General features: G+C 43.7%; 1 protein-coding gene across 1 annotated transcript in view; it reads left to right on the forward strand.

Moving 5' to 3' along the window:
- Positions 1–3,630: 3,630 nt before the first annotated feature.
- SDHC (succinate dehydrogenase complex subunit C) overlaps positions 3,631–23,160 on the forward strand; it is a 32,843-nt gene continuing 13,313 nt past the window's right edge. The window contains exons 1-4 of the mRNA XM_044266739.1: positions 3,631–3,708; positions 9,403–9,459; positions 11,013–11,114; positions 19,250–19,311. Of these exons, the coding sequence (XP_044122674.1) occupies positions 3,689–3,708; positions 9,403–9,459; positions 11,013–11,114; positions 19,250–19,311 (241 nt within the window). The 5' untranslated portion in view covers positions 3,631–3,688. The remainder of the gene's footprint in view (positions 3,709–9,402; positions 9,460–11,012; positions 11,115–19,249; positions 19,312–23,160) is intronic.

Raw genomic sequence — 23,160 nt, forward strand, 5'->3', positions numbered from 1 at the left:
CAACAAAACCATACTGAGTGCCAGCTGTATGTAAAGTATGGGTATGTGGGTAACAGAAAGAGGAATGAAAATTAAGTTTCTCCATGAAGAAGTTTAAAATCTAGTTGGGGGGGCAGAGAAGGGAGGACTGGAGGACGAACCCATCAATAACCCAATATAATAAACCATGATGCTTGCCACAGCAGAGAGATGAACAAAGTGCTGAGAATACCAAGATGGGCTCAACCAGGTCTGCTCAAATATGCACAATACTTCACAAATGTCAGGGAGATTGTTATGTAACAGAGATTAAAAACAAAAGTAAACCAAGGCACCTGGGTGGCTCAGTCGGTTAAGCATCTCTTGATCTCAGCTCAGGTCTTGATCTCAGGGTTGTGAGTTCAAGCCCCATATTGGGCTCCACGCTGGGTGTGGAGCCTACTTAACAAACAAAGAAATAAAATAAGTGAAGTTCAGAGGAAGGGGGAGTTGTATATAGAAGGCAATATTAGATATGGAATGGGTAGTGATGGTATCCAGGCAGAAGAGCAAAAGCAAAAACAAAGAGGTAGGAAAATGTGTGTGTTTGTATGGGGTAGGTTTGTGAAGTATTGGGCCCATTCAAGGCAGATCTTGTGCCCTTCACTTTGACTTGATTTGGGGAAATTTAAAGGAGGTCATAGGAAACAAGTCTGTCCAGGAGAGTTGAAACGAATTGGTGAAGGGCATTAAGTGGCAGACAAAAGAGAGTGGGTTTAATTGGTACATCATAATGTTATAGGATTTTTGCTCCCTTAGCGTCCATGGTTCTTGGTCAGACCACTTCAAAGAACAAAGAGGTAGACCAGAAGAAGAGTGGTGGGCAGCAAAGCAAAATTTATTGAGCAAGAGCATAAAGCTCCCAGGCTGGGGCTGAGAGGGTTGCCCTCAGAGTTTCTAAGTTTAGGGGTTTTTATAAGCTCTTTTGTGGAATGATCTTAAGCAATCCAGGCCTGTTAAGTCATGCCAATCAGGGCTTTGGTCAGGTTATCTCTCTACCTATTAGGTTAATGTCTCTGTGCTGATGGTCTTTTTTTTTTTGCTGACATCTGGGAGGCTTATGTCTTAATTGTCCCTTGCTCATGGTATTGGCAAATGCTTTGTGGTTAGTTGCCTTAGTTTAGGACATTTTTGCAGAAGTCATTTCTGCAAAGGCAGCAAAGCAGAATGTCAGTGGTTCTGTCTAATCTGAAAAACAGGGTGTTAGTTCTGTTTTTTCTTAGCTGTCCTGACTCCCATATTTTCTTGTTGGGGACCCCGGCCCTGCCTACCTACCTGTCCAACTACTCTTAACAATAAGAATTTCCTGAAGGTTTTGGAGTGATGTATGGGGTTAGGGATGGGAGTGTTTACATAGTCAGAGCTGAGTTTTAAAACACACCCCGCCAAAAAAAATATCATTCAGACCAAAGCTCTCCTGATTGTTGCCTCTCGTTTGAAATGTTCTCCTTTCTTTCCCTTTCTCTCTCTGACCTCCTCCTGCTTATTTTTAAGATTAACCCAGGTGGGGGCGCCTGGGTGGCTCAGTGGGTTAAAGCCTCTGCCTTCGGCTCAGGTCATGATCTCAGGGTCTTGGGATTGAGCCCTGCATCCGGCTCTCTGCTCAGCAGGGAGCCTGCTTCCCCCTCTCTCTGCCTGCCTCTCTGCCTACTTGTGATCTCTGTCAAATAAATAAATAAAATCTTAAAAAAAAAAAAAAGAAGATTAGCCCGGGTGATAAGGGGCTTGACTTAATGTCTTGTTTGAATTTCAATTTCAATGTCACTAATTTCCATCAATTATGGGCCCTACAGGTTAATTTGAGGAGGGAGGCCGCTGTTGTTCCTGAAGTGGAACCACTGCAGGTTGACCTAGAAAGCCAGGGTCTCCTGGTACCTACCTGTCATCTCCTTACACAGGAGATGGTGGGTTCTGTGAATACTATTGGGTTTGGATTGTGGAACTCTAAATACAGGACTTGATGATAAACTCCACAGGGAAAATCATCAGTAAATGTTCAGGGCATGTTGTAGTCAATTATACCTTCCTAACCGCACCTCCCAGTGGCAAATAATCACTTTTTGCTTTGACCCCCCCCACCCTTTTTACCCATAGTTCTTTCATGGGATTGCTACTTTCTTTTTTGTATTTATTTACTTACTGATCCTGATAAGACGATAAACTTCTTGAGGAAAATTACATGTTTGTATCATTGAATCCCCTAAAGCCCTTTCATATACTTGGGCAAAAAGTTAACACATATTAAGTGAAACTATTCAAAGAGCTAAGTGAAAGAGGCATGCATTGGATTTGTTAATGTGAAGAGCCAGAAGGCCAAAGTAGGATCAATGACTGGAAGTTCAACACCAGAAAACGGCATTTTATTTTATTTTATTATTTTTGAAGATTTTATTTGTAAATAGTCTCTACACCCAACCTGGGCCTTGAACTCCCAACGCTAAGACCGAGAGTCGCAGGCTCCACCGACAGAGCCAGCCACGTACCCCCAGAAAACTGTACTTTAATTTAGCAACTTTCTAATGATTAAACTGTTCACTATACGAAACTTGAGTTTTGAGGTAACCATTACCGAATGCGTTCGAGCAGAGTCCTGAAGACCAGTGGCCCTAAGTGTTGAAGAAGAGATTTTGCACTGGATAAAAAATCAGGCCCAAGAGCCTCTAGGGTCTCTCCCAGCCCAGAAGTCTATAAAAGTGCTTTCTTTGTCAAGTATTATAGAAATGCAAAATGGTATTTTCATTTGGTGAAGAAATAAGTGAGTTTGTGCTATTTAAATCCTGAAAGAAGTGCGGGAGGGCTAAATATAAATGAGATCTGAATATTAATGCAGCTGAAGATTTTAGTAGGAGTTGCGCGTCGCTCCTTCACTCCCACCCCCAGCAAAACGAGACTCAAGAACTTAATCACTTTTCTATTCCTTTCTCACTCCCCTTTTCTTCCTTAAGTCACAAGTGTTCTGCAATTGATTGCTGTGCTTGGGTTCCTCAAAACTGCACGCGCGCGCGCACACACACACACGTGTGCGTATGTGTTTAAAAATCAAAGCGAGCTTCCCCCCACCCCGGGTTCCTCTAGCTGTGGGTGTCACCCACATAGCCTTGAAACAAGGAACAAGAGAGCGTTGTGTTTGGCTCGTGGGCGTCCAGCCCAGGCGGGAGCTCAAGAGCAGGAACTGTGGGGCACAAAGTTAATCCAGGTGGATAGAGGAGGCTCCCTTGTCTGGGGATGGTGGTCTGCGTCGTTCTCGCGCTCCTTCCTCAGCCTGGGTCTCAATTTGTGTATCCCTCCCTGCCCTGGCGAAGCTTCCCATTAGAACGGGATGGAGCCCGTTGCCGTGGGTGCCTTGCCGCCCTATCTGGGAAGCAGGTGGAGCGAACTAGACTGAGGAGTCCCTGGTGAAGAATCAGGACAAGTCAGATGTTCAACAAAATGAATTATGTTCGCAGGTAAAACGCATACTGCAGAGTCTGAGTCAGCTCCATTTTCTGCAGAAGTCCTGGCAAGTCCTTCTGGAAGACAACAGAGGGGAAAAGGAAAAGGAAGAGAGAACAAAACTGCGCGCACGGGTGCCCCCAACCTTTATAAAGAGCTCGTGCTGTCACGTGACAGAGACCCCGCCCTAAGGCGGCTGGGGCGTTGAACGTCACTTCCGTCCAGGCCGGAACTCAAGATGGCTGCGCTCTTGTTGAGGTGACTTTAGCCTGGGGCTGGGAGTCGTTGTCCGCGGCCCTCGGGAGGCCTGCGCTGTCCCTCACGTCTTGGTGACGGGTGTTTGCCCCGTGCCTGGGCAGGGAAAGGGCCCACGGGTGTGCGTGCCACGCGCTGTGGAATCCTAGGGCCCCTTCCCTCTCCCCAGCCGCTCCGGTATTCGGGGTCACCGGCCCGTTATCTCGCCCCAACTGCCTACCGACAGGTCGCGCGGCTGTCGCCCCTTCCACTTCCCCCCAGCTCCAGTACTTTTTCCCCAGGTGGCGCTGGGCCGCTCCCAGAGCCAAGCTCCGAGACCGAAAAGTTATGATTCGGAGGTCAGCGGATCATCCGCTAGGACTCCGAGGTCTTACTCAGGAATTGGGCCTCGGGGAGAGGGATCGTGGTGTGCTCTGTCTTTGCTTATACCTGCCGCAAACGCCAGTGCTGGCTGTGAGTGGGCACAGTCTGAGTTCCTAACGGGCCCCTGGCGGAGGGGATAGGAGGCCTAGAGCCTTACCGCGCTGGCGATTAGCAACAGCGCCCGTAGCGGTCGCTCTGCTGCCCCACAGCAGCCCGGCTAATTCAGTTGTAATTTCTCTTTGCATTTGGGGTGAGAAGGGAGGGGGAGTGGATGTCTCAGTTTTTCCATACGAGGTCATTCACTGTCCGGAATACTCTAGATTTCCTTCCATTCTGAGCTGTCCTCTTTCTAGGTTTCATTCTCTACTCAGAGCCCTTATAGACGCAGCAACTTCAGTGACTTTAGACCCTCTTGGTACAAAGGCCAGCATAGTTTCGTGCCAGGCCTATTTTTGGAAACTCTTGCTGTGGAAAGTTAGTTTTAATGTTGTTGAGATTTAATTCCTGATTTCCCAAAATGTCTTCTCATTTCTCTTTCCACTAGAGTCACCCCGTATAAAAATAGAGGGACTTTGTTTAGTTTTTCTCTCTGACAAAATGATTCCTCTTGCAGTTGAGATCAGGAATGGGTTACTTTAATCCATCATTTTCCTCCCTGTCTCTTATTTCCAGATGTATCTTTTTTCCCCCCTAAGGTATGCCAGGGCCAGTCATGCCAGACCTGCATTCTTTATTCCAGGTAGTTTTGCCATAATGGACTGATTTTGAATTCTTTGATATATTTTGGTAGATGTCAGGGACTTTTGGTAGAATTAACATTTAGCTGGCTGTGATCATATTGGTTCTAAACAGTTCATTTTATGACTTTCAGGATAATTTAGAAGCTGACAGTTACCGTACTCATTAAGCATACACTTTTTGAGATGTGTAGGATGGTCACCACCAGGATTCAATGCCAAGAAATAGACTTCTCTTTCATTAGTAGTAATCTGAAGTTCATGGGAAGGGCACCTCTCTTCTTTTCTCACAAGGGCTTTCTTAAGAGGGGACATAGAGAATTGAATTTTTTTTTTAAGATGTATTTTATTTATTTTAGAAAAAGAGAACATGTATGCAGAGGGGAGAGAATCTCAAGCAGACTCCCTGCTGAGCAGAGAGTGGGTTGAGGTCCCAGGGCTCAGTCTCACGACTCTTGAGATCATGACCTGAGCTGAATTCAAGAGTTGGGTGCCCAAGCCATTGAGCCACCCAGGTGCCCCCCAAGTTTTTTTTTTTCTGATGGATGTTGTGAGTGAAGTTGCATTTCACTACAGGGATTTGGAACTGCTCATAATGTGCTGATTTAGCCTCAGAGGAACATACCTTCTAAGCAATTATAGGAGCTGGTTTCTAGTTCTGGTATTGTCATGAACTCCATTATTTTGGACAAGTCAACGTCACTGCTTCCATGATTGTGGTTTCCTCATTGTGAATGAAAATAGCAATAACTTGGGCCCATTTAAAAAGAAGTATTGGTTAAACATTTTTAATGTTTGGCTAACTAAAAATTATTAGTGCTCAGAGTACTGTATATCATGACTTTTGAATAGTGCTCTATATTTTGTATACTCCCCAAACAGTTCGCAGACTAGCCAGGAATAAATAACCTGCTGAATAATGCATGCTCTGTTGGCACTCAGTCCAGGAGTGCCTTGCCAAAGCCAAGATGGAGATTCAGAACTAAGCTAAGAACAGCTAGGCTTCTAATAGAGTTCATGGTGCTTAAGCACAAAGTCACCAAGAGTCATTAACTATCTGCACATCATATTAAGTGCTACTTGTGAAACACCTCTAAAAATAAGGTTTAACTTTACATATATAAGACTGCTTTTTAAGATAAGCATATTCATTTATGAAACCATTTTTTTTTGAGCCTCTCTTATGTGTCAGACATTATTACAGGTGTTCTGGACACAAAGCATTCCAGTCCAATCCTTGAAGAGCTCAGGCTAGCAGAGGAGAAAACAGATTAATTATTAAACAGCATAATATGTGTTGATACAGAGATAAGAAGTGGTGTAGAAGCAAGGCCCAAGCAAGGCTGAAGAAACTGAAGTCGCCATCCAGGAGTTGTTGGGTTTTGAAGGATGATTTTGTCAGAGTGTGAGCGAGGTTCCCCTGAAAGAACAGCACGAGCAGAAGCATGTGGTCCTACGGTGGCTCGCTCGCTCTTGGTGTATGTGTATAATACTTGGTGTGGTAGACGTGTAAGGGGCTGAAGGGAATTGGTGGGAGAATGGGTCTAGACCTTGAACTGCAAGCAGCAGGAACTGTTAAAAGACTTTGGGGCAGAAGAGCAATGAAATCAGCTTTATTCTTCAGTAAGTTAGCTTCGGTAATATTGAATGAAAGGGAAGAGAGGGCTGCTAGGGAAAGCAGTCCAAGAGCTCCTTTTATAGTCCTCTTTGTGAGAAATGAAAAGAATAAGGACTAAGACAACGGACTGAAGTTTCTTGGACAGTCCTGATAGGATTGGGTGACGCCTCGCATATGTATGGTGGGGTGAGAGGAAAGAAGAAATCAGGCTGTAGCTTGGGAGTAGGTTGAGTGCTAATAGCCATTAATGAGAACTTTTTAAAGATTTTATTTATTAATTTGATAGACAGTGAGAGAGGGAATGCAAGCAGGGGGAGTGGGAGAGAGAGAAGCAGGCTTCTGCTGAGCAGGGAGCCCGAGGCGGGGCTCAATCCCAGGACCCTGAGATCATGACCTGAGCTGAAGGCAGACACTTGACGACTGAGCCACCCAGGTGCCCCTATGAGAACTTCTGTGTGCAGATGATTCCCCTTCATCCTGTCCTTCAAAGTTACAGATATTTTAGAGTTGCTCTTACCCCAGATATTTCTAAAACTTTTTGGCATACCATCAGATCAAGTCATATCGAGGTCATATAAGAGAAACTTACTATATTGTAGTCACATCTTGTTTTGCACCAAAAATGTTTTATTTAGTGTGATCCCATAGACTTGGCTTTGAATAACTTTTGTTTTTTTCCAAAAGTCAAATCCATTTTCAGCAGATGAATATTTTTATCACGACTGAGCATTTTAAAAAGAATGTGATGTTAATTCTAAAGACCTTGGCGAGACCAGTGAAATATTAGTAATATATAATGGATGATATTGCAGTTTTGAGACTGCTTTTCTGTACATTTTCTTATGTAATCCTCCCAGTGACCAATCAGGTAGGTCCTGTGAGTCCCATTTCATAAGTGAAAAAGCTGCAGCCCAGTGATTCCATAAAGTTACACAACTTAGGCTAACTAGAACTCCAGTGTGACTTTCTTACTTTACTGTCCTTTCTGCCTCACTGTTGTTGCCCAAATCCAGAGAAGGGTTGCAGAAATGATTTGAGAGCAGTGATTACATTTTGGGTAGACCTGTATAATGTATTTAAAAGGGAACAGTACTAACTAGAGTGATACATTCTGGCGTATTAATTAAAAATAACGTACTGTCGGGGTGCCTGGTGGCTCAGTGGGTTAAGCCTCTGCCTTCGGCTCAGGTCATGATCCCAGAGTCCTGGGATCAAGCCCCGCATCTGGCTGTCTGCTGTGCAGGGAGTCTGCTTCTATCCCCCACCCGCCCCCCGCTCTGCCTGCCTCTCTGCTTACTTGGGATCTCTGTCAAAATAAATAAAATCTTAAAAAAAAAAATAACGTACAACAGTACGTTACCTTTTAGCTCTAACATATAAAGTACAAGCTCTTGGTAGAACTTTCAGAGTTCCTGGTCTCATATGAAAGGCAAGGATAGATACCTACTTTTGTCATATTTCGGTTAAGGCTAGAAGTTTGTGCAACTGGGGTCTGTTAGGGCCTTGGGGAAAGCTTACATTGGAATTTGTCTGGGAAACAATAGCACTAGACAGAGTGCTGTAGATTCCAACCCACATCTGCAAACTCTTGCCGGGTAGCTGGGGGCCTGGACCCAGCCTGGTGTGAGGAATGTGTGCCCTGCAACTCCAGAGCCACAATTACTTCAATTGATGGAAGACATTTGTTCCCACTTCTTCTTTCTGGGAGCCTTGGGGGCACAATGTCAGTATTCACCTCTTGCCGCCAAAGCTGGAAAGATGGAAGAGCTGAAGGAAGTGTTGATTGGATTATTTTGCCTTCAGGCAGTGGACCCTTCTGTCAGGCAGTGGACCCTTCTCCTGTCCTGTGTAAAGCAGAGGGATTTTACTGTTCGTGCATCTAGTATCAGCATGTCAGCGGTGTGAGGGACACCATGAGCTTTTTTTTTTTAGAAGATCATTGGATCTCAAGGAGATTTTATATCCTCACAGTGCCTTACATATAATAGATATACCATAAACTTTTGTAGAATCAATGTATTTTTAATTCTAGTCCCAGAAATTCACTTTCTTAAGTACTTTTGGAAAGATTTGATATAATGTTGAATAAAGGGGTGTAGTGGTCCTGCTTTTCCATAATACTGTGTGAACTCTGGGTCAGGTAAATTCACTTTCCATAGAATGCCTGGGCACATCTTCATTTTACACTTGAAAAGCAGTTTTTGTACTGATGCATACCTTTTCAAAAATCGTAACTTTTTGGTAGGAAACTTGTGTACACCTCTTCTGGTGGTTGCCAGATTGTACTTCACTAGTCAGGGAAATCTTTGCGTTTCCATGCTTTTTTGACTTGAAGTTCATCCAGCTTGTCTGGAATTTGATGGTAGTTCCTAAAATGATAGCTTAATAGTTAGGCCCCTCCTCCCACACACCCCAGATTCTTCAACCTTCTTAATTCATCCATTTGCAGCAGTTAACTAAGGTATATTCTTACCCTTATTCTTATTCTTGTTCTTATTTACTTCTGTCCTTTACTCATCACCTCCCTTAAGACCTAACTTGAAATGTTGAACGTTACTAATTCTGATTATTCTTTTATTTTGTATTATTCATGTTCAGCTAAAACTTTATTTTGCATTTCTAGGTTATGTACGTGATGATTCCCCAGTTATTTGAAGGGGTAGCTTTCCAACTAAAAAATTTCTCAAAGACATTGATACTGTCCTTGTTTTCATCTTACTAATTTTCCCCTCTAATCCTAAATCTAATACGGCACAAAAATAGAGAAGTTGATAAACTGACGTTGATCTCTAAATGTGTGTTGACTCTTTATTCTCTCTTTAAAAAAAAAAAAAAAAGGTTTTTATTTTTAAGTAATCTCTACATCCAACATGGGGCTCGGGGGATACAACCCTGAGATTCAGGGTCGCAGACTACAGCCACTGAGCCAGCCAGGTGCTCCCCCCACCCCCACTGACTCTTTATTCTCGTATCTTGCAGAAATGTTGGCCGTCATTGCCTCCGTGCCCACCTTAGTCCTCGACTCTGTATCAGAAAGTAAGTTCCTAAATTTGTGGAGGTTATTATGACTTAACGTTTTTCCCCTCAGGGAACAGCAGTGGGGTGTTGGTTTAGATTTTAGGGGCACATATGAAAGAAGGAAGTTCCAGATGGTTAGCTGAAAATTTAGTGATTGTGGTCACTATTTTTCTCATCTTGGTAGCAGAAGGAAGGATAAGAATATTAAACTTTAAATTTGGGAAATGTTTTATACTTTCAGAAAAGTTGAAGAGCAGTGCAGTGGAGTTCTACATACATTTCACTTAGATTCATCAATTGTTAACATTTCGCTGTGTTTACTTAGAGTTTTATGTGTTTTAGGTTGTGTCTTACGAAATTGTATTTTTTGTTGGTCAAAGCTGGTCTAAGATTGACAATTTAGTGTGGTCCAGACTGATGTGTATTTAATTATTGTTAGTATTTTCTCTGAATTCTCTGAGATTAAGTTGCAGACACCATGACGCTTTACTTCTAAATACTTCTGAGAATAAGAACATTATCTTATATATAACAGTATAATTATACAAACACAATTATTGAATTCAGGAAAGTTAACATTGATGTACTCTTATCCAGCATGCAGTTAGTTTTCAGATTTTCCATTTGTCCCAAATAATGTACTTTATAGAAATACAGTCTTCTCTTCCCCATCCAGGAGCTGATTAAGCTCACACATTCTATTTACTTGTCATATTTCTTAGCATCCTTTAATCTGGAATTGCTTCTTAGCCTTCCTTGGCCTTTTGTGGCACATTTTTGAAGAATACAGGCCAGTTATTTTGTAGAATGTTTCTCAAATTGGGATTGTCTGGCCGTTTCCTATAATTTAGAGTCAGGTTACCCGTTTTTGGCAGGAGTCATATGTAAGTGGTATGTACTCCCTGTTACATTCACATCGGGGGCATGTGATCATGTGAACAAGGGAATGTCTGCTAGGAATTTTTCCACTATGAAGTTACTGTTTTTTTTCTTTCTATAATCAGTAATCTATGGGTAGGTTATATTTTCTTGAGGGGAATGGAATCATGTTTAATATGGGTACATAATAAATTAAATTGTTGAACACAGCCATTCAGCACTTGGCCTCAACCCAACCCCGTGACAAGGGAAACCGAGAAACTGTTCGGAGGTACCGAGCAGATCCAGTTCTTGATTTTTGAGAACGTGAAAGGGTGTCTTGACAAAACAGTTGAGAGCAGGTGGTTATGTATGAGACAACACCCGTGGCCTGGGGAAAGGGTGATTCATTTATGTAAATGTTTTTAAAAAGATTGTCCTTGCTCTGCTGTACAATGCAAAGGAAGTTGAGCTTCTTTTGCTTGACCTATGTGTTGGGGGTTTGGGAAGAGGAGTTCTCCCCTGATATGACCTCCCTGGGTGATTGAGGGGATTACTGAGTCAGACTTGGCATAGCGATGGGGAGTGGATGAACATGTTTTCCTTCTGCAGTGGGTTCATCCAGCCCAGCTTAGAGCTTAGCTTTTTTGATTTAACTTTTTGTTAAGCCAAGTTTACTTTAATCATTTTAAAACCTTCTGGTTTTATTTTAGTGCTGTTCCTTTGGGAACCACAGCCAAGGAAGAGATGGAGAGGTTCTGGAGTAAGAACACTGATTTAAACCGTCCTCTGTCTCCCCATATCACCATCTACAGGTAAGGTCTCTGGAACCAGGGAGTCGAGAAGTAATGGGTGAAGGTTCTGGAGGTTGGGCCATTGCCTCCCTGAGTATTTCCCTCAGGCCTTTTATATAAGAAAAAGACTGTTTTGTGTCTTCTGACCTTAGAGGATATTTTATCCTGTAGAATTACCATTTGGAAAACGCTGGTGGGTCAAAATGTAATATCCATTAATTGAAAAACATTATTGTGAAACAGTTTCAAATTTACATAAATGTTACAAAAACAGTACACTGAATTCCTGTAGAGCTGTATGCGCAGTCCCAGTTCATTAACCTGCCCGATGATTTAAGTTCAAGTGCAAGATGATGTTCCATCAGTCCTGTAATGCTGTAACAAGTTAGCACAAACTTTGTGGCTTAAAACAACACACTTGCTGGGCACCTGGGTGGCTCAGTGGGTTAAGCCGCTGCCTTCGGCTCAGGTTATGATCTCAAGATCCTGGGATTGAGTCCCACATCGGGCTCTCTGCTCAGCAGGGAGCCTGCTTCCCTCTCTCCCTCTCTGCCTGCCTCTCTGCCTACTGTGATCTCTCTCTGTCAAATAAATAAATAAAATCTTAAAAAGAAAACAAAACAAAAAACCAAAACACACTTGCTGCCTTACAGTTCCATAGGTCAGAAGACTGACACAGGTCTCACTGGGTTAAAATTAAGGTGTTGGTAGGGCTGCATTCCCTCCTGGAGGCTCATGGGAAGAATCTGTTTCCTTGTGTGGTTCGTAGAGGCTGCTGTGAGTTCCTTGGCTTGTGGCCTCCTCCCTCCTCTTCAAAACCAGCGATGGTGGGTGACGTTCTTCTTCCTCCCCCCACTTTGACCCTGCTTCCGTTGTCACATTCCTTCTCCATTCCCTCCTTCTGCCAGCCTCTCCCCCTTTTAAGGACCTTTGTGATTATGTTGGGACCATCCAGGTAATCCCTAATCCCGGATAGTCTCCTTAGCTTAAGGTGAGCTTATTAACAAACTTAGTTTCATCTGCAACTTTAAATTCCCCTTTGCCATTTAAGGTAAAATACAGGTTCCAGGGCCTAGAATGTGGCCATCTTTAGGGAGGTTGTTACTCTGCCTATCACAGACCCTTAATCCTTGAGTGCATGTTTCTTAAATTCAAGGACACTGTAGGGTGGCTTGGTCAATTAAACGTCCGATATTAGATCGGGTCCTGATCTCAGGGTGGGGAGATTGATCCCAGCCACAGGATTCCCTCACCCTCTCCCTCTGCCTCTTCCCGCCCCCACCCCCTCTAAAAAAAAAATGCAAGGACGCCCATAGTACAACCATCACAATCAGAAAATTAACTTTGACCCAGTGTCACCATCTAATACCAGATCCCATTCAGATGTTGTCAGTTGTCCTAGTAATGTCCTTTATAGGTCCAGGATCCAGCCTAGGATCGTGTGTTGCGTTTAGTTGTCTCTGTAACTCTTAATTTCCTTCAGGTGTGGAACAGTTTTTTAGTCTTTCCCTATCTTTCATGACATTAACATTTTTAAGTGTTCCCGTTCACGTTTGCCTGGCGTTTTCCTGCGATTTGTGCATTTTGGGCAGGAACAGCTCTGAAGTGATGTTGTGGTCTTCTCAGTGCATAGGGGTGCGGGGGTGGGGATGGGGGCTACCCGTGATGATTGATCCATTACTGGTGATGGGTGACTTTTATCTAGTTACAGTGTGTCTGCTTAGGTTTCTCCATGTCTAAAGTTCATGAGTACAGACTGTGCTTATAATTGTTAATTATTTTGTGGTGAGACTTCCTCCCTCTATTGATGATACTTACTGTCAGCATTTATTAGTTATTACTAGGAATCGGTTATTACTCTGGTGGTTGCCAGATTGTACTTTTTCTAATTCCATCATACCCAGTAGATTTCTTTACAAGTAAATTAATAAATAAATAGGCTAAAGCTTGCTTTCTTTATCAGTACAGATTTAAGGATTCCTAAAAGGAAAAACTCAGTCTCCTCTACTCTCAGGACACCAACTAAAGGAAAAACGGCACTGTTTCCTCTCTGCTTTCAGCACTTCTGACAGCAAATGTGTGGAGGTTTTTCCCACACCAGCCAGTTTCCCAACTCCCTGGATACCAGTTGGATGTGGAATAATTCATTTATGACACATACTATCTGGAGTTAGTGCAGACCCCACAGGTCAGGGGCTCAGTCCCACAAGACTGTCCCCCACTCCAGATGCCAGTTTGCAAATCCTGTGCTTTTGACTGACCAACTATAAATCACGGGTTCTTTCTACCCCCTCCTCATATCATATGAGAAGATCAGTAATTTGCTAGAGTTGCTCATAGAACTTGGAAACATTTACTTACGTTCACTAGTTACGTTACAAGGGCTAGTTCCATTAGTTACATTACAGCTGGTACAGATCAACAGCTAGGTACCCTTGTAGGTGCCTCTGTGTCAGGAACAGTTCCCAGCACAGCAGCTTCTGTCCCCGTGGAGTTGGGAAACACCACACTCTTGACATGCGGATATCTACTTAGCAACCTAGAAACTCAGACTTCACTTTTGGGATTTTTATGGTAGGCAGGACCAGGTATTAACTCAACCCCTGGCCCTTTTGCCTCCCTGGAAAAAGAAGGGTGGGCCTAAAAGCTGTAGTCATGTCTCAGTCTTTCCGGTAACCAGCCTCCATCCCGAGTCACCTCATTAAAACAAAAGACACTCTTACCACCCAGGAAATTCCAAGGGATTTAGGAGCTGCGTGTCAGGAATCAGGGTCAAAGACCAAATCTGAGGACAAAAACTGTTTCAGCACTCCTCCTGTCACTCCGGAGATTATAAGGGTTTTAGGAGCTCAGTGTCAGGAACCAGGAATGGAGACCGTGTATATACGTGTTTCTTATTATTTCACAGTTCCTGTTTTGCCCAAAGGGTTCCATTGTTACTCTCTTTGGTTTTGGCGTCCAAACTGTCCCACACTCAGCCAGCGGGAGCTCTTCAGGATGGTGCCTGTGGAGTCAAGATCTGGGTGCTAGATGTGCTCATTGCTACCAGGCTTTCGTGGCTTCTAGGCCTTCTCAGTAGGGAGAGCTGGGATGTATGTGTGCGCAGACCCAGAGGCACGGGGATGTGTGAGTGTACACATGGACTCAGGTGCATCTGGTGTCCTCGGAAGTAACTTGGATTGCTGCTGTGCTGGTGTCGGAGAAAATCCCCTCTCGAGCTGCTCCTCGAGCTCCACTGCCCTCCTCGTGGGTTCTTGCCAGGGAGGCTGGCCATTTTTTAACCACCTCCACAAATACCACAACCCTTCAGATTTTTTCCAAGCCAGATTCCAGAAATAATTCTGATTGCAGAAATTGGACATTGTACTAAAACAGAAGGAGCCTAATAAGTGATCTTAATCCTTGTAACTTTATGGTAAAGCTTTTTTTAAGAGAAAAGATTTGGCGGGGAGGATTATAATGGGAAGAACTTATATTATTCTAAATCTATATTTAAAGCCCTGGCCTGGGGGGAAGTGGGTGGCTCAGTCGGCTAAGTGTCTTCCTTCAGTTCAGGTCACGATCCCAGGGTCCTGGGATCGAGCCCCATGTCGGGCTCCTGAGCAGGGAGCCTGCTTCTCCCTCTCCCTCTGCCCTCCCCCTGCTTGTGTGCTCGCTTGCGTGCTCTTTCTCTCTCAAATAACTAAACAAAATCTTAAAAAAAAAAAAAGTAAAACTTTATTTTAAAATTTAATTACATCATCAACCACATTGGTTTTCAGAGTGCTCCTTGGGGCTTTGGATATTCTACTAAGCTTCGTGGATCGTTGCTGGAGGCTGGCCAACATGCACATGAAACTGTAGGCCCTGGGCCCCAGGGTAGCCAAAGCAATTTTACTTTGATCTGTTTTACATTTTGCGTTTTTGCATTTCAAGAAAGGTGCTGTTCACACACACACACACACACACACACACACACAGTTAGAAGTCACCTTTGTACCTAATGAGTGAATATCTTCTGCAGTATTTTCATGTGGTTCTGTGCCTATGCTTGTATGCCTCTAATATACAAGGAACTCACTACCCCCCTTTTCCAGTTTGGGAACTTCTCTAATTATCAGAAAGACCCTTCTTTCATTGAAGGTGCTGCAACTTACATCTTCTATCCAATGGCTCTGGTTTGACCTTGAATCATACAAAATAAATCTAAGCACACTGTTTATTGATTTTGAATATCTTTTCGTATGCTTATTGGCCATATGCATATCTTCTTTGGAAAAAGGAGTATTCAAATCCTATGTTCATTTCTTAATTGGGTTGTCTTTTTAAAAAATGTTTTGTTGTGGTAAAACATGCATCGTATAAAACTTGCCATTTTAACCATTTTTAAGTGCACAATTCAGTGGCATTAAACCTAGTCACCGAGTACAAACCATCACCGCTCTCCATCTCCAGAATCCTTTTCTGTTCTTGAACTGGAACTCTGTACTCATTAACCAGTAATTCCCGTTCTCCTCTGACCCCAACCCCAGCCTCTAACCATTCGGTTCTCTCTCTCTATAAATCTGACTACTTTTCATGCCTCATAAAATGGAATCATACAGTGCTTGTCCTTTTGTGCCCGGCTTATTGCGCTTGGCACAGAGTCTTCAAGGTTCATCCATATCGTAGACTGTGTCAGAAGTCCACTCCTCTCTGAGGCCGAGTAAATCCTCTCTTCTGGGTGTCGCTACGGTCTGGTTACCCGTTCATCCTCGCGGGGCCATTGTGGTGTTCCCACCTCTCGGCTCTTGGCAATAGCGCTGCGGTGAGTAGCCGTGTGCGAGAACCTCTGAGTCTCTGCTTTCAGTTCTTCTGCGTAGACTTCCAGAACCGGAACCGAATTGCTGGATCACATGGTAATTCTTGATTTAATTTTTTGAGGAGCCCGCTCTACTGTTTTCCACAGGAGCTGTGCTGTTTTATGTTCCCATCAGCAGTGCGCAAGCGTTCCACTTTCTCTACCTCCTTATCAACACTTGTCTTTTATTGTTTTTAATAACAGCCATCCTAAGGGTGTGAAGGGGTATCGCATTCTAATGATCAGTGATGCCGAGCATCTTTTCATATGGCCGGCCATTTGTATATTTTCCTTGGAGAAATGCTTTTTACTTTGTCAGTGGTATTTTTTTTTTTTAAAGATTTTATTTATTTATTTGACAGACAGAGATCACAAGTAGGCAGAGAGGCAGGCAGAGAGAGAGGGGGAAGCAGGCTCCCTGCTGAGCAGAGAGCCCGATGCGGGGCTCCATCCCAGGACCTTGAGATCACAACCTAAGCTGAAGTCAGAGGGTTTAACCCACTGAGCCACCCAGTGCCCCTCTAGCTTTTCCTTGATTAACATTCTACTAACAATCCAAAAAGGAAATACATTTTTTTTAAAGCATCCTAGTTTGTTTGTTTTTTTAAAGAGTTTATTTATTTAGTTGACAGAGATCACAAGTAGGCAGAGAGGCAGGCAGAGAGAGGATGGGGAGCAGGCTCCCCATTGAGCAGAGAGCCCAATGCAGGGTCACTGCGGGGCTCAATCCCAGGACCCTGGGATCATGACCTGAGCCGAAGGCAGAGGCTTAACCCACTGAGCCACCCAGGCGCCCCAAAATTAGTACATTTCAAATCATTTATTGGTTGATTGCTCCCAGTGTGCTTGATAATCTTTTAGGAGTTGGAAATACGAAGATGAGTAAGATCTTACCTGAATTCAAAGGGGTCTCATTGTGTCCTGAGAAAAACTTTTCCTGAAGGAAAATTTTATGGCTCTTAGTGATTCTTTTTTCTATAAGTGAATTAAAACAATTTTAATTTTCTGTACTAGACTCTTAACTTATGTTCTACCATGAAATAGTGGGAACGATCTGCCTTTGTTCTGTGATGTCTAGGCCTCAGCTATAAAACACAAAGGCTGGGGGCGCCTGGGTGGCTCAGTCGTTAAGCGACTGCCTTTGGCTCAGGTCATAATCCCGGGGTCCTGGGATCAAGCCCTGCATCGGGCTCCCTGCTTGGTGGAAAGCCTGCTTTTCCCTCTCCCACTCCCCGTGCTTGCGTTCTCTCCCTCACTGTGTCTCTCTCTCTGTCAAATAAATAAATAAAAATCTTTTAAAAATAAAGCCCTCCAAGGCTGGGGCTGAATTAATCTGGAGATCCGTTTACTCACATGACTTGGGTTCATTCTGGCTGTTAGGGGGGCCATCCTTTAATCCCCGCCTGAGTCTTCCTACCTGAGCCCTCCGCAGGGGGCTGTTTGGGCTTCCTGGCTTCCTCACAGCCCGAGAGGGTGTGATTTGGAAGTCACGCGGTGTCATTTCTGCTACATTCTCTTTCTTGAAGCCATCAATCCTGACGTTCTGCCCAGGGTCAGGGGGCTCAGCACTTAACATGCCTGCTAAGGAGTGATAAGACTCTAGAACATGCGGGACCGGATCTGGTACTGTGGTTGTTCAGGAAATAAAATCTCCTTTATCTCCTCAGCACCTAGCTGACCCAGGCTGTGGCTGTAACCATTTTTTGAAAATTAGGGTCACGTTTGACTTGAGCAGTTTCTTGTCTCACCCCCATTTTTCCGCTTTGGTATTTCTGAATATCCAGAGCTGTGCGCACGCGTCATCTGGTAGACCTTCCAGTCATGGGATTTCATTCGCTGGCCATGAGCCCTAAGTCCATTTGGAATGCTAAGCGTGTCTTAAAATTTCCCCACCTCTGTTTTTTTCAGTTCTCTCAAATCAATATTTGTTCTGTCTTTTTCAGTCTGATAATCATTCTCTTTGACAAATAAAATAGTTGAGCAATCTGCTTTGTACTCTGTCATCTATTAACATAAAATTGTCCATCCCGGTTAGGAGGCTTGCTTTCCCTGAATACAATTTTAAAAGCCCCTTTTTGTTGTCCTTGACATTTTTGCAAGCCTCAGCTCATTCTGGGTTTTAGTCTCCTGATTTATCTAACCAAATTCTGTCATTGTTTTCTGCTTGTCCTTTGTTATGTGGCTCTTCTTCCGCCTTTTATATTTATCCTGTTAAGTCTGAGTTAAGCAGAGTGGTGTCTAGCCAGTTTTTTGGAGTGTCTTTAGCCATTACTCCTTTCTTACTGTGACCATTTTCATTAAATAGTTAGAATTTATTTCCGAGATTTTTTTTCAGCCTACTTGAGTAGCTTCCCATTAGAGTTGTGAAAATATGGTCTGATTATGCTCAGCATTTCCTCTCTAAGCTGAGTTCCAGGATGAATGTTAACTTTATCCAAAGACTCCCGTTCTTTCCATTTCACTAAACAGTCCTCTCGAGCATGAGAACTAGGTCTAAAATATAGCAGTGTTAATTGTCCTTCTACGGAAATGCTCTGGCAAATTAATGATTCAGAACATGATTTGATGACAAAGTATTTCAAAACGATGATGGATTAAGAAATGTTTACTAAATCCAGGAAAACTGGATTTAAAAATTTGGGATAGGAAGTTTATTAGGGAATAAATGATATGCTCACTGTGAATATTTACAGGCGCATAATAAGAAGGAGTTCGAGGGTGACTGTATATTCTATGAAACTTGATCAACAAAACTCATTTCATGTTTAACTTCAGTCACATGACTGGTGCAAGGAAGGATCCAGGTGGTTGTATTCTAGTGATTATTTTCTGATTAGATGTAACTGTAATTGGTGTCTTTGACCCACTCAAGTCGTTTCTTCTTATGAAAGGAGGAGTTAAGAGTTGTGATTGATCCCGTCTGGTAAAAGGAGGGATGCTTCTCCTGAAATTAATCACTAGAAAGTGGAAACACAAGAATGCAAAAGCTGTTCTTGTTTTTATGTGTGAATAGTACCTATTTCCAAAGTGGTTCATATTCTCTTTGCCACGATAGAATCTCTGTTGTGGTATCATATTTTCCTTTTTTTATAATTATTTTATTTTTTTTTAAAGATTTTATGTATTTATTTGACACAGAGAGCGATCACAAGTAGCAGAGAGGCAGGCAGAGTGAGTGGGGGAAGCAGGCTCCCCACTGAGGAGAGGGTCCGACACAGGGCTCAATCCCAGGACCCTGAGATCATGACCTGAGCCATAGGCAGAGGCTTAACCCACTGAGCCACCCAGGTATCCCGTATTTTCCTTTTTATAATTGCCTTTGTGTATTTCTTTGCAGCTGGTCTCTTCCCATGGCGATGTCCATTTGCCACCGTGGTACTGGCATGGCCTTGAGTGCAGGTATGTACATGGGTACTTACGCACGCGTGGGCACGCGCGCGCATGTGCGCACGTGCTTCGAAGAACTTTGCTGTTTCTGTGGCTCTTGGTGCAGCCTCCTGTACAAATCAGCAACTTGATTTAGAGAAAAGGATGAGTCCTTTTAAGCTTATTGTTCATTCCTTTAACAATTCATTCTGGGTTCCCACTGTGCTCAGGTTCTGTTCTTAGCCAGTTTTTTGGTCTCAAACTTACAACCCTGAGATTAAGAGTCGCGTGGTCTTCCGAGTGATCCCGCTGGGTGCCCCTACTTAGCCAGTTTTTAAATCACCCTAGCACATCCTGATGTTGTACTTATTGAAGTCACAGAGAGCAGAGCTAGAAATGTCATAGAGATGGGCTGGCCGGCTAAACGTTGACCAGACACAGTCCAAGATGAGTCATCAACCTCATTCTTCCGGAAAGTTAGTTTTAGCACCCATTCTTTGTCACTTAGAATTGATCAGCCCCCAAAAGATGAAGTCAGTCTCCAGTCTCACAAAATCTTGGTTTCCAGCGCAGAATGTCTATTTATTTCCTTACGCACGATGACTTGTATGCTGGTCTCCGTGCGTACAGGTCAGGTAGTGATGTCCGTTACAGGTAGGAAGTATGCGGATCTTCGTCAGGTTTTGGGATCTGATGCGCCTTTCCACAATAGAGAAACACTTTCCAAGAGGATCAGCTATATTTAAAATTTTTCCCTGGCTTGTCCTGGAGTCATGGACGTATTTCTGTTTTCTCTGTTATTCTTCAGCGCCTCCCTGGGCTCCTGTAGACTCTTTTTACTGAAGTGGTCATCGGCAGGACTGGGGGCTCAAGTGGAGGGACCTCGTATTCAGGGAGCTGCTGCTGAGACCCCGGCAGAAGTGATCTAACACCGTGCCTGTGCCATTCACACTCAGATTTGTTTTGTTAATAGTCAAGTAGGGTAGGAGTTCCTACCTAAGACCTGATGTTGTCACTCCTATGTTGTCATCCCTTCGGTTGGTGAAGGGAGCCCAGGTAGGAGGATGATTGATGTTTTCTGGGAATCTGTAGTTTCTGGTTTTCAACTCACCAGGACTGAAGTGATACGATATGTTTCAAGATGGGCTCTTCTAGCGGGAAGTTCATAGTTGCCCTCTTCCTGCTTGTTTAGGATCTTCTCATTGTGAGTCTGATGACCCAGGCTTACTTGGTGGTACCCATGAGCATGTTTAATCCTAAAAGTCATTGGAAGAACAAGAATAGTTTATTAGGCTTTAGCCCCCTACCCCACCTTTCTCTTTTTTAAGATTTTATTTCTTTATTTGAGAGAGAGAGGAAGTGGAGCAGGGAGCCCGACATGGGATTCAGTCCTGGGACTTCGGGATCGGAACCTGAGCCGAAGACAGATGTTTAATGGACTGAGCCATCCACGCGCCCCAGATTCCCTTTTTATGCCGGTGTATTTATTACCATTGAAGGGGAAAGGGGATAGCGGCTCTCTTGTAGACTATAATGACAAGTATTACTTATCAAACATAGCTAAAGTTGATATATTTTTTCATGAGTGTGCTTAATAATCATACATGTTTTCTATTTTTACCCCCTTGGATGACCTTGTGTTCATGACCTTGTGTTCATCAGTGTGTATTCGTTTGTTTCCTCACCTTGACCCCTAATCCTGTAATGGAACAGAGTGGCTGTTGTTTACATGTGGTAGTAGCTCTCATGTTTCCCTCAAATGCTAAAGGGCCATTCAGAACTGGATGGGAACCGCCTTTTGCTAGATGGACGACATGGGCAGCACCCTGCACCTCGGCTCATTCCTCATGAACTGAGCACATTAATAAGGCCTATACCGGCATTGTTGGAATTTCAGGAAAGTATACTTCGGATGATGACTTATGAGAACAGGGGTGAGAAGCCCGATAAATTGAACAGCAATAAGTCTCTTAGAAGATGATGTGCACTGGACCAAATGGTCAGAAGAATTAGATCATTTGGCCTGAAATGAAGTCAGTCCCAGCAAATGTAATCTTTGCATTCTTGTGGCTCTCCTCCAATCTCTTCTTGATGTAACAGTAGGAAAAACAAAAACCTTATGAAAATAAATTGAATCATGTCATGCTTAGAATCATCCTTTACCGTATTTGCCTTTTGCACTTAGATTGAAATTCAAATCTCCCCGGTGCCAGAAAGTGCGCTGCCTGATCTGGCCTCGTCGAGTTCATCTCTGCCTGGCCTCCCCTTACTCTGCTCTGCCACCCTGGTCTTTGAATTCCTTTGAACGAGCAAAACTCTGTCTCACCCAGAGCCACTGCCTGTTTTATTCCCTCAGTCTGAAATGTCTGCCCCTACCCTTTGCTGCGGTGTGGTTAGTTCCTTCTCATCCTTTAGATCGAACAGAATTGCCCACTTTGATAGTACTTTGCTTACCGCCATCTCTGGAGGAGTTTCTCGTTCTAGTTCTTTTGTCCATTTTCTGTTTTCACAGCAGCGTTCCTTCATAGTTCTTACTGCATTGCTGGTTTCTTTGGAGCTTTTATTGCATATTTATAATTATTTCATTTGCTTATAAATCTGTCTTTTTCATGAGCCTGCAGACTCTTCAGAGAGGAGGGACTATGTCTTTTTTACTATTCGTATCCTCTAGCGAGCACTCAGTAGGTGCTTGGGTCTCTGTTTACTAAATGAATATACCCATCTCAGTCATTTTGCTCATGGCGGTTATTTCAGAGCTGTTCATTCTTCCTGCTTTCTAATTAGTTTCCTGCTACACTTTAGAAGTTAGACAGTGATAGTAGGACCCCCTACCCTCGAGGGCAGAGGAATCCAAGGAGAAAGACAAATAAACATTTATGTTTATTTACTTATTTCAGAGAGGGGGAGAGAGAGAGGGAGAGAGAGCACAGTGCGGAAGGGCAGAGGGAAAGGGATAAGAATCATAAGCAGCCTGCGCTGAGCGTGGAGCCCACGTGGGGTTGGCTGTGGGGCTCAATCCCATGACCCTGAGATCACGACCTGAGCCAAAATCAAGAGTTGGATGCCCAAGCAACTGCACTACGCAGGCAGCTCTGTGAGAACTCTTTTTTTTTTTAAAGATTTTATTTATTTGACAGAGATCACAAGTAGGCAGAGAGGCAGGCAGAGAGAGAGAGGGAAGCGGGCTTCCTGATGAGCAGAGAGCCCGATGTGGAGCTCGATCCCAGGACACTGAGATTATGACCTGAGCCGAAGGCAATGGCTTAACCTACTGAGCCACCCAGGCGCCCTCTGTGAGAACTTTTTAATAGAGATGTGGGATCCCTGAGGAGAGACCATCCCTGAGGGAGTTGGAGAGCTTGAAAGAAGGATGAGTAGGAGAGTTCACAAAGAAGAGGTAGAGGATTCAGTCAATGGAGAAACTACCTCATGCAAAGGCCTAGGGCTTGGGAAGCACCCAGAGTCACTGGATGGTGATGACAGGGTCTGGCTATGGGAACAGTGGCAGAAGGAAGGGCTGGAAAGTGTGCCAAACAGTAAAGGACTTCGCCCCACAGAGAAGTTGGAACTTAATCCTGTCGACCGTTGGAAGTCATAAAAGCTTCCTGTTCTCGGGGTGCCTGGCTGGCTAAGTTGGTAGAGCACACGACTCTTGATCTTGGGGTCATGGGTTCAAACCCCACACTGGGCATAGAGCTGACATTAAAACAAACAAACAGAAAGCTTCCTGTTCTTATTAGCTGCAGTAGTAAAACAAGCTGCCAGGACAAATCCACGGCAAGGTATTCTTCCACACTAGAGACTTTGCAGCCGATATATAAACTCTAAAAAGCGTGTTGAGCCAAAAAGTTTGATGATACTAGTTTGACTTTAGAGTAGAGT

Source organism: Neovison vison, chromosome 10 (genome assembly GCF_020171115.1).
Source record: "Neovison vison isolate M4711 chromosome 10, ASM_NN_V1, whole genome shotgun sequence".
Taxonomy (NCBI): Eukaryota; Metazoa; Chordata; class Mammalia; order Carnivora; family Mustelidae; genus Neogale; species Neogale vison.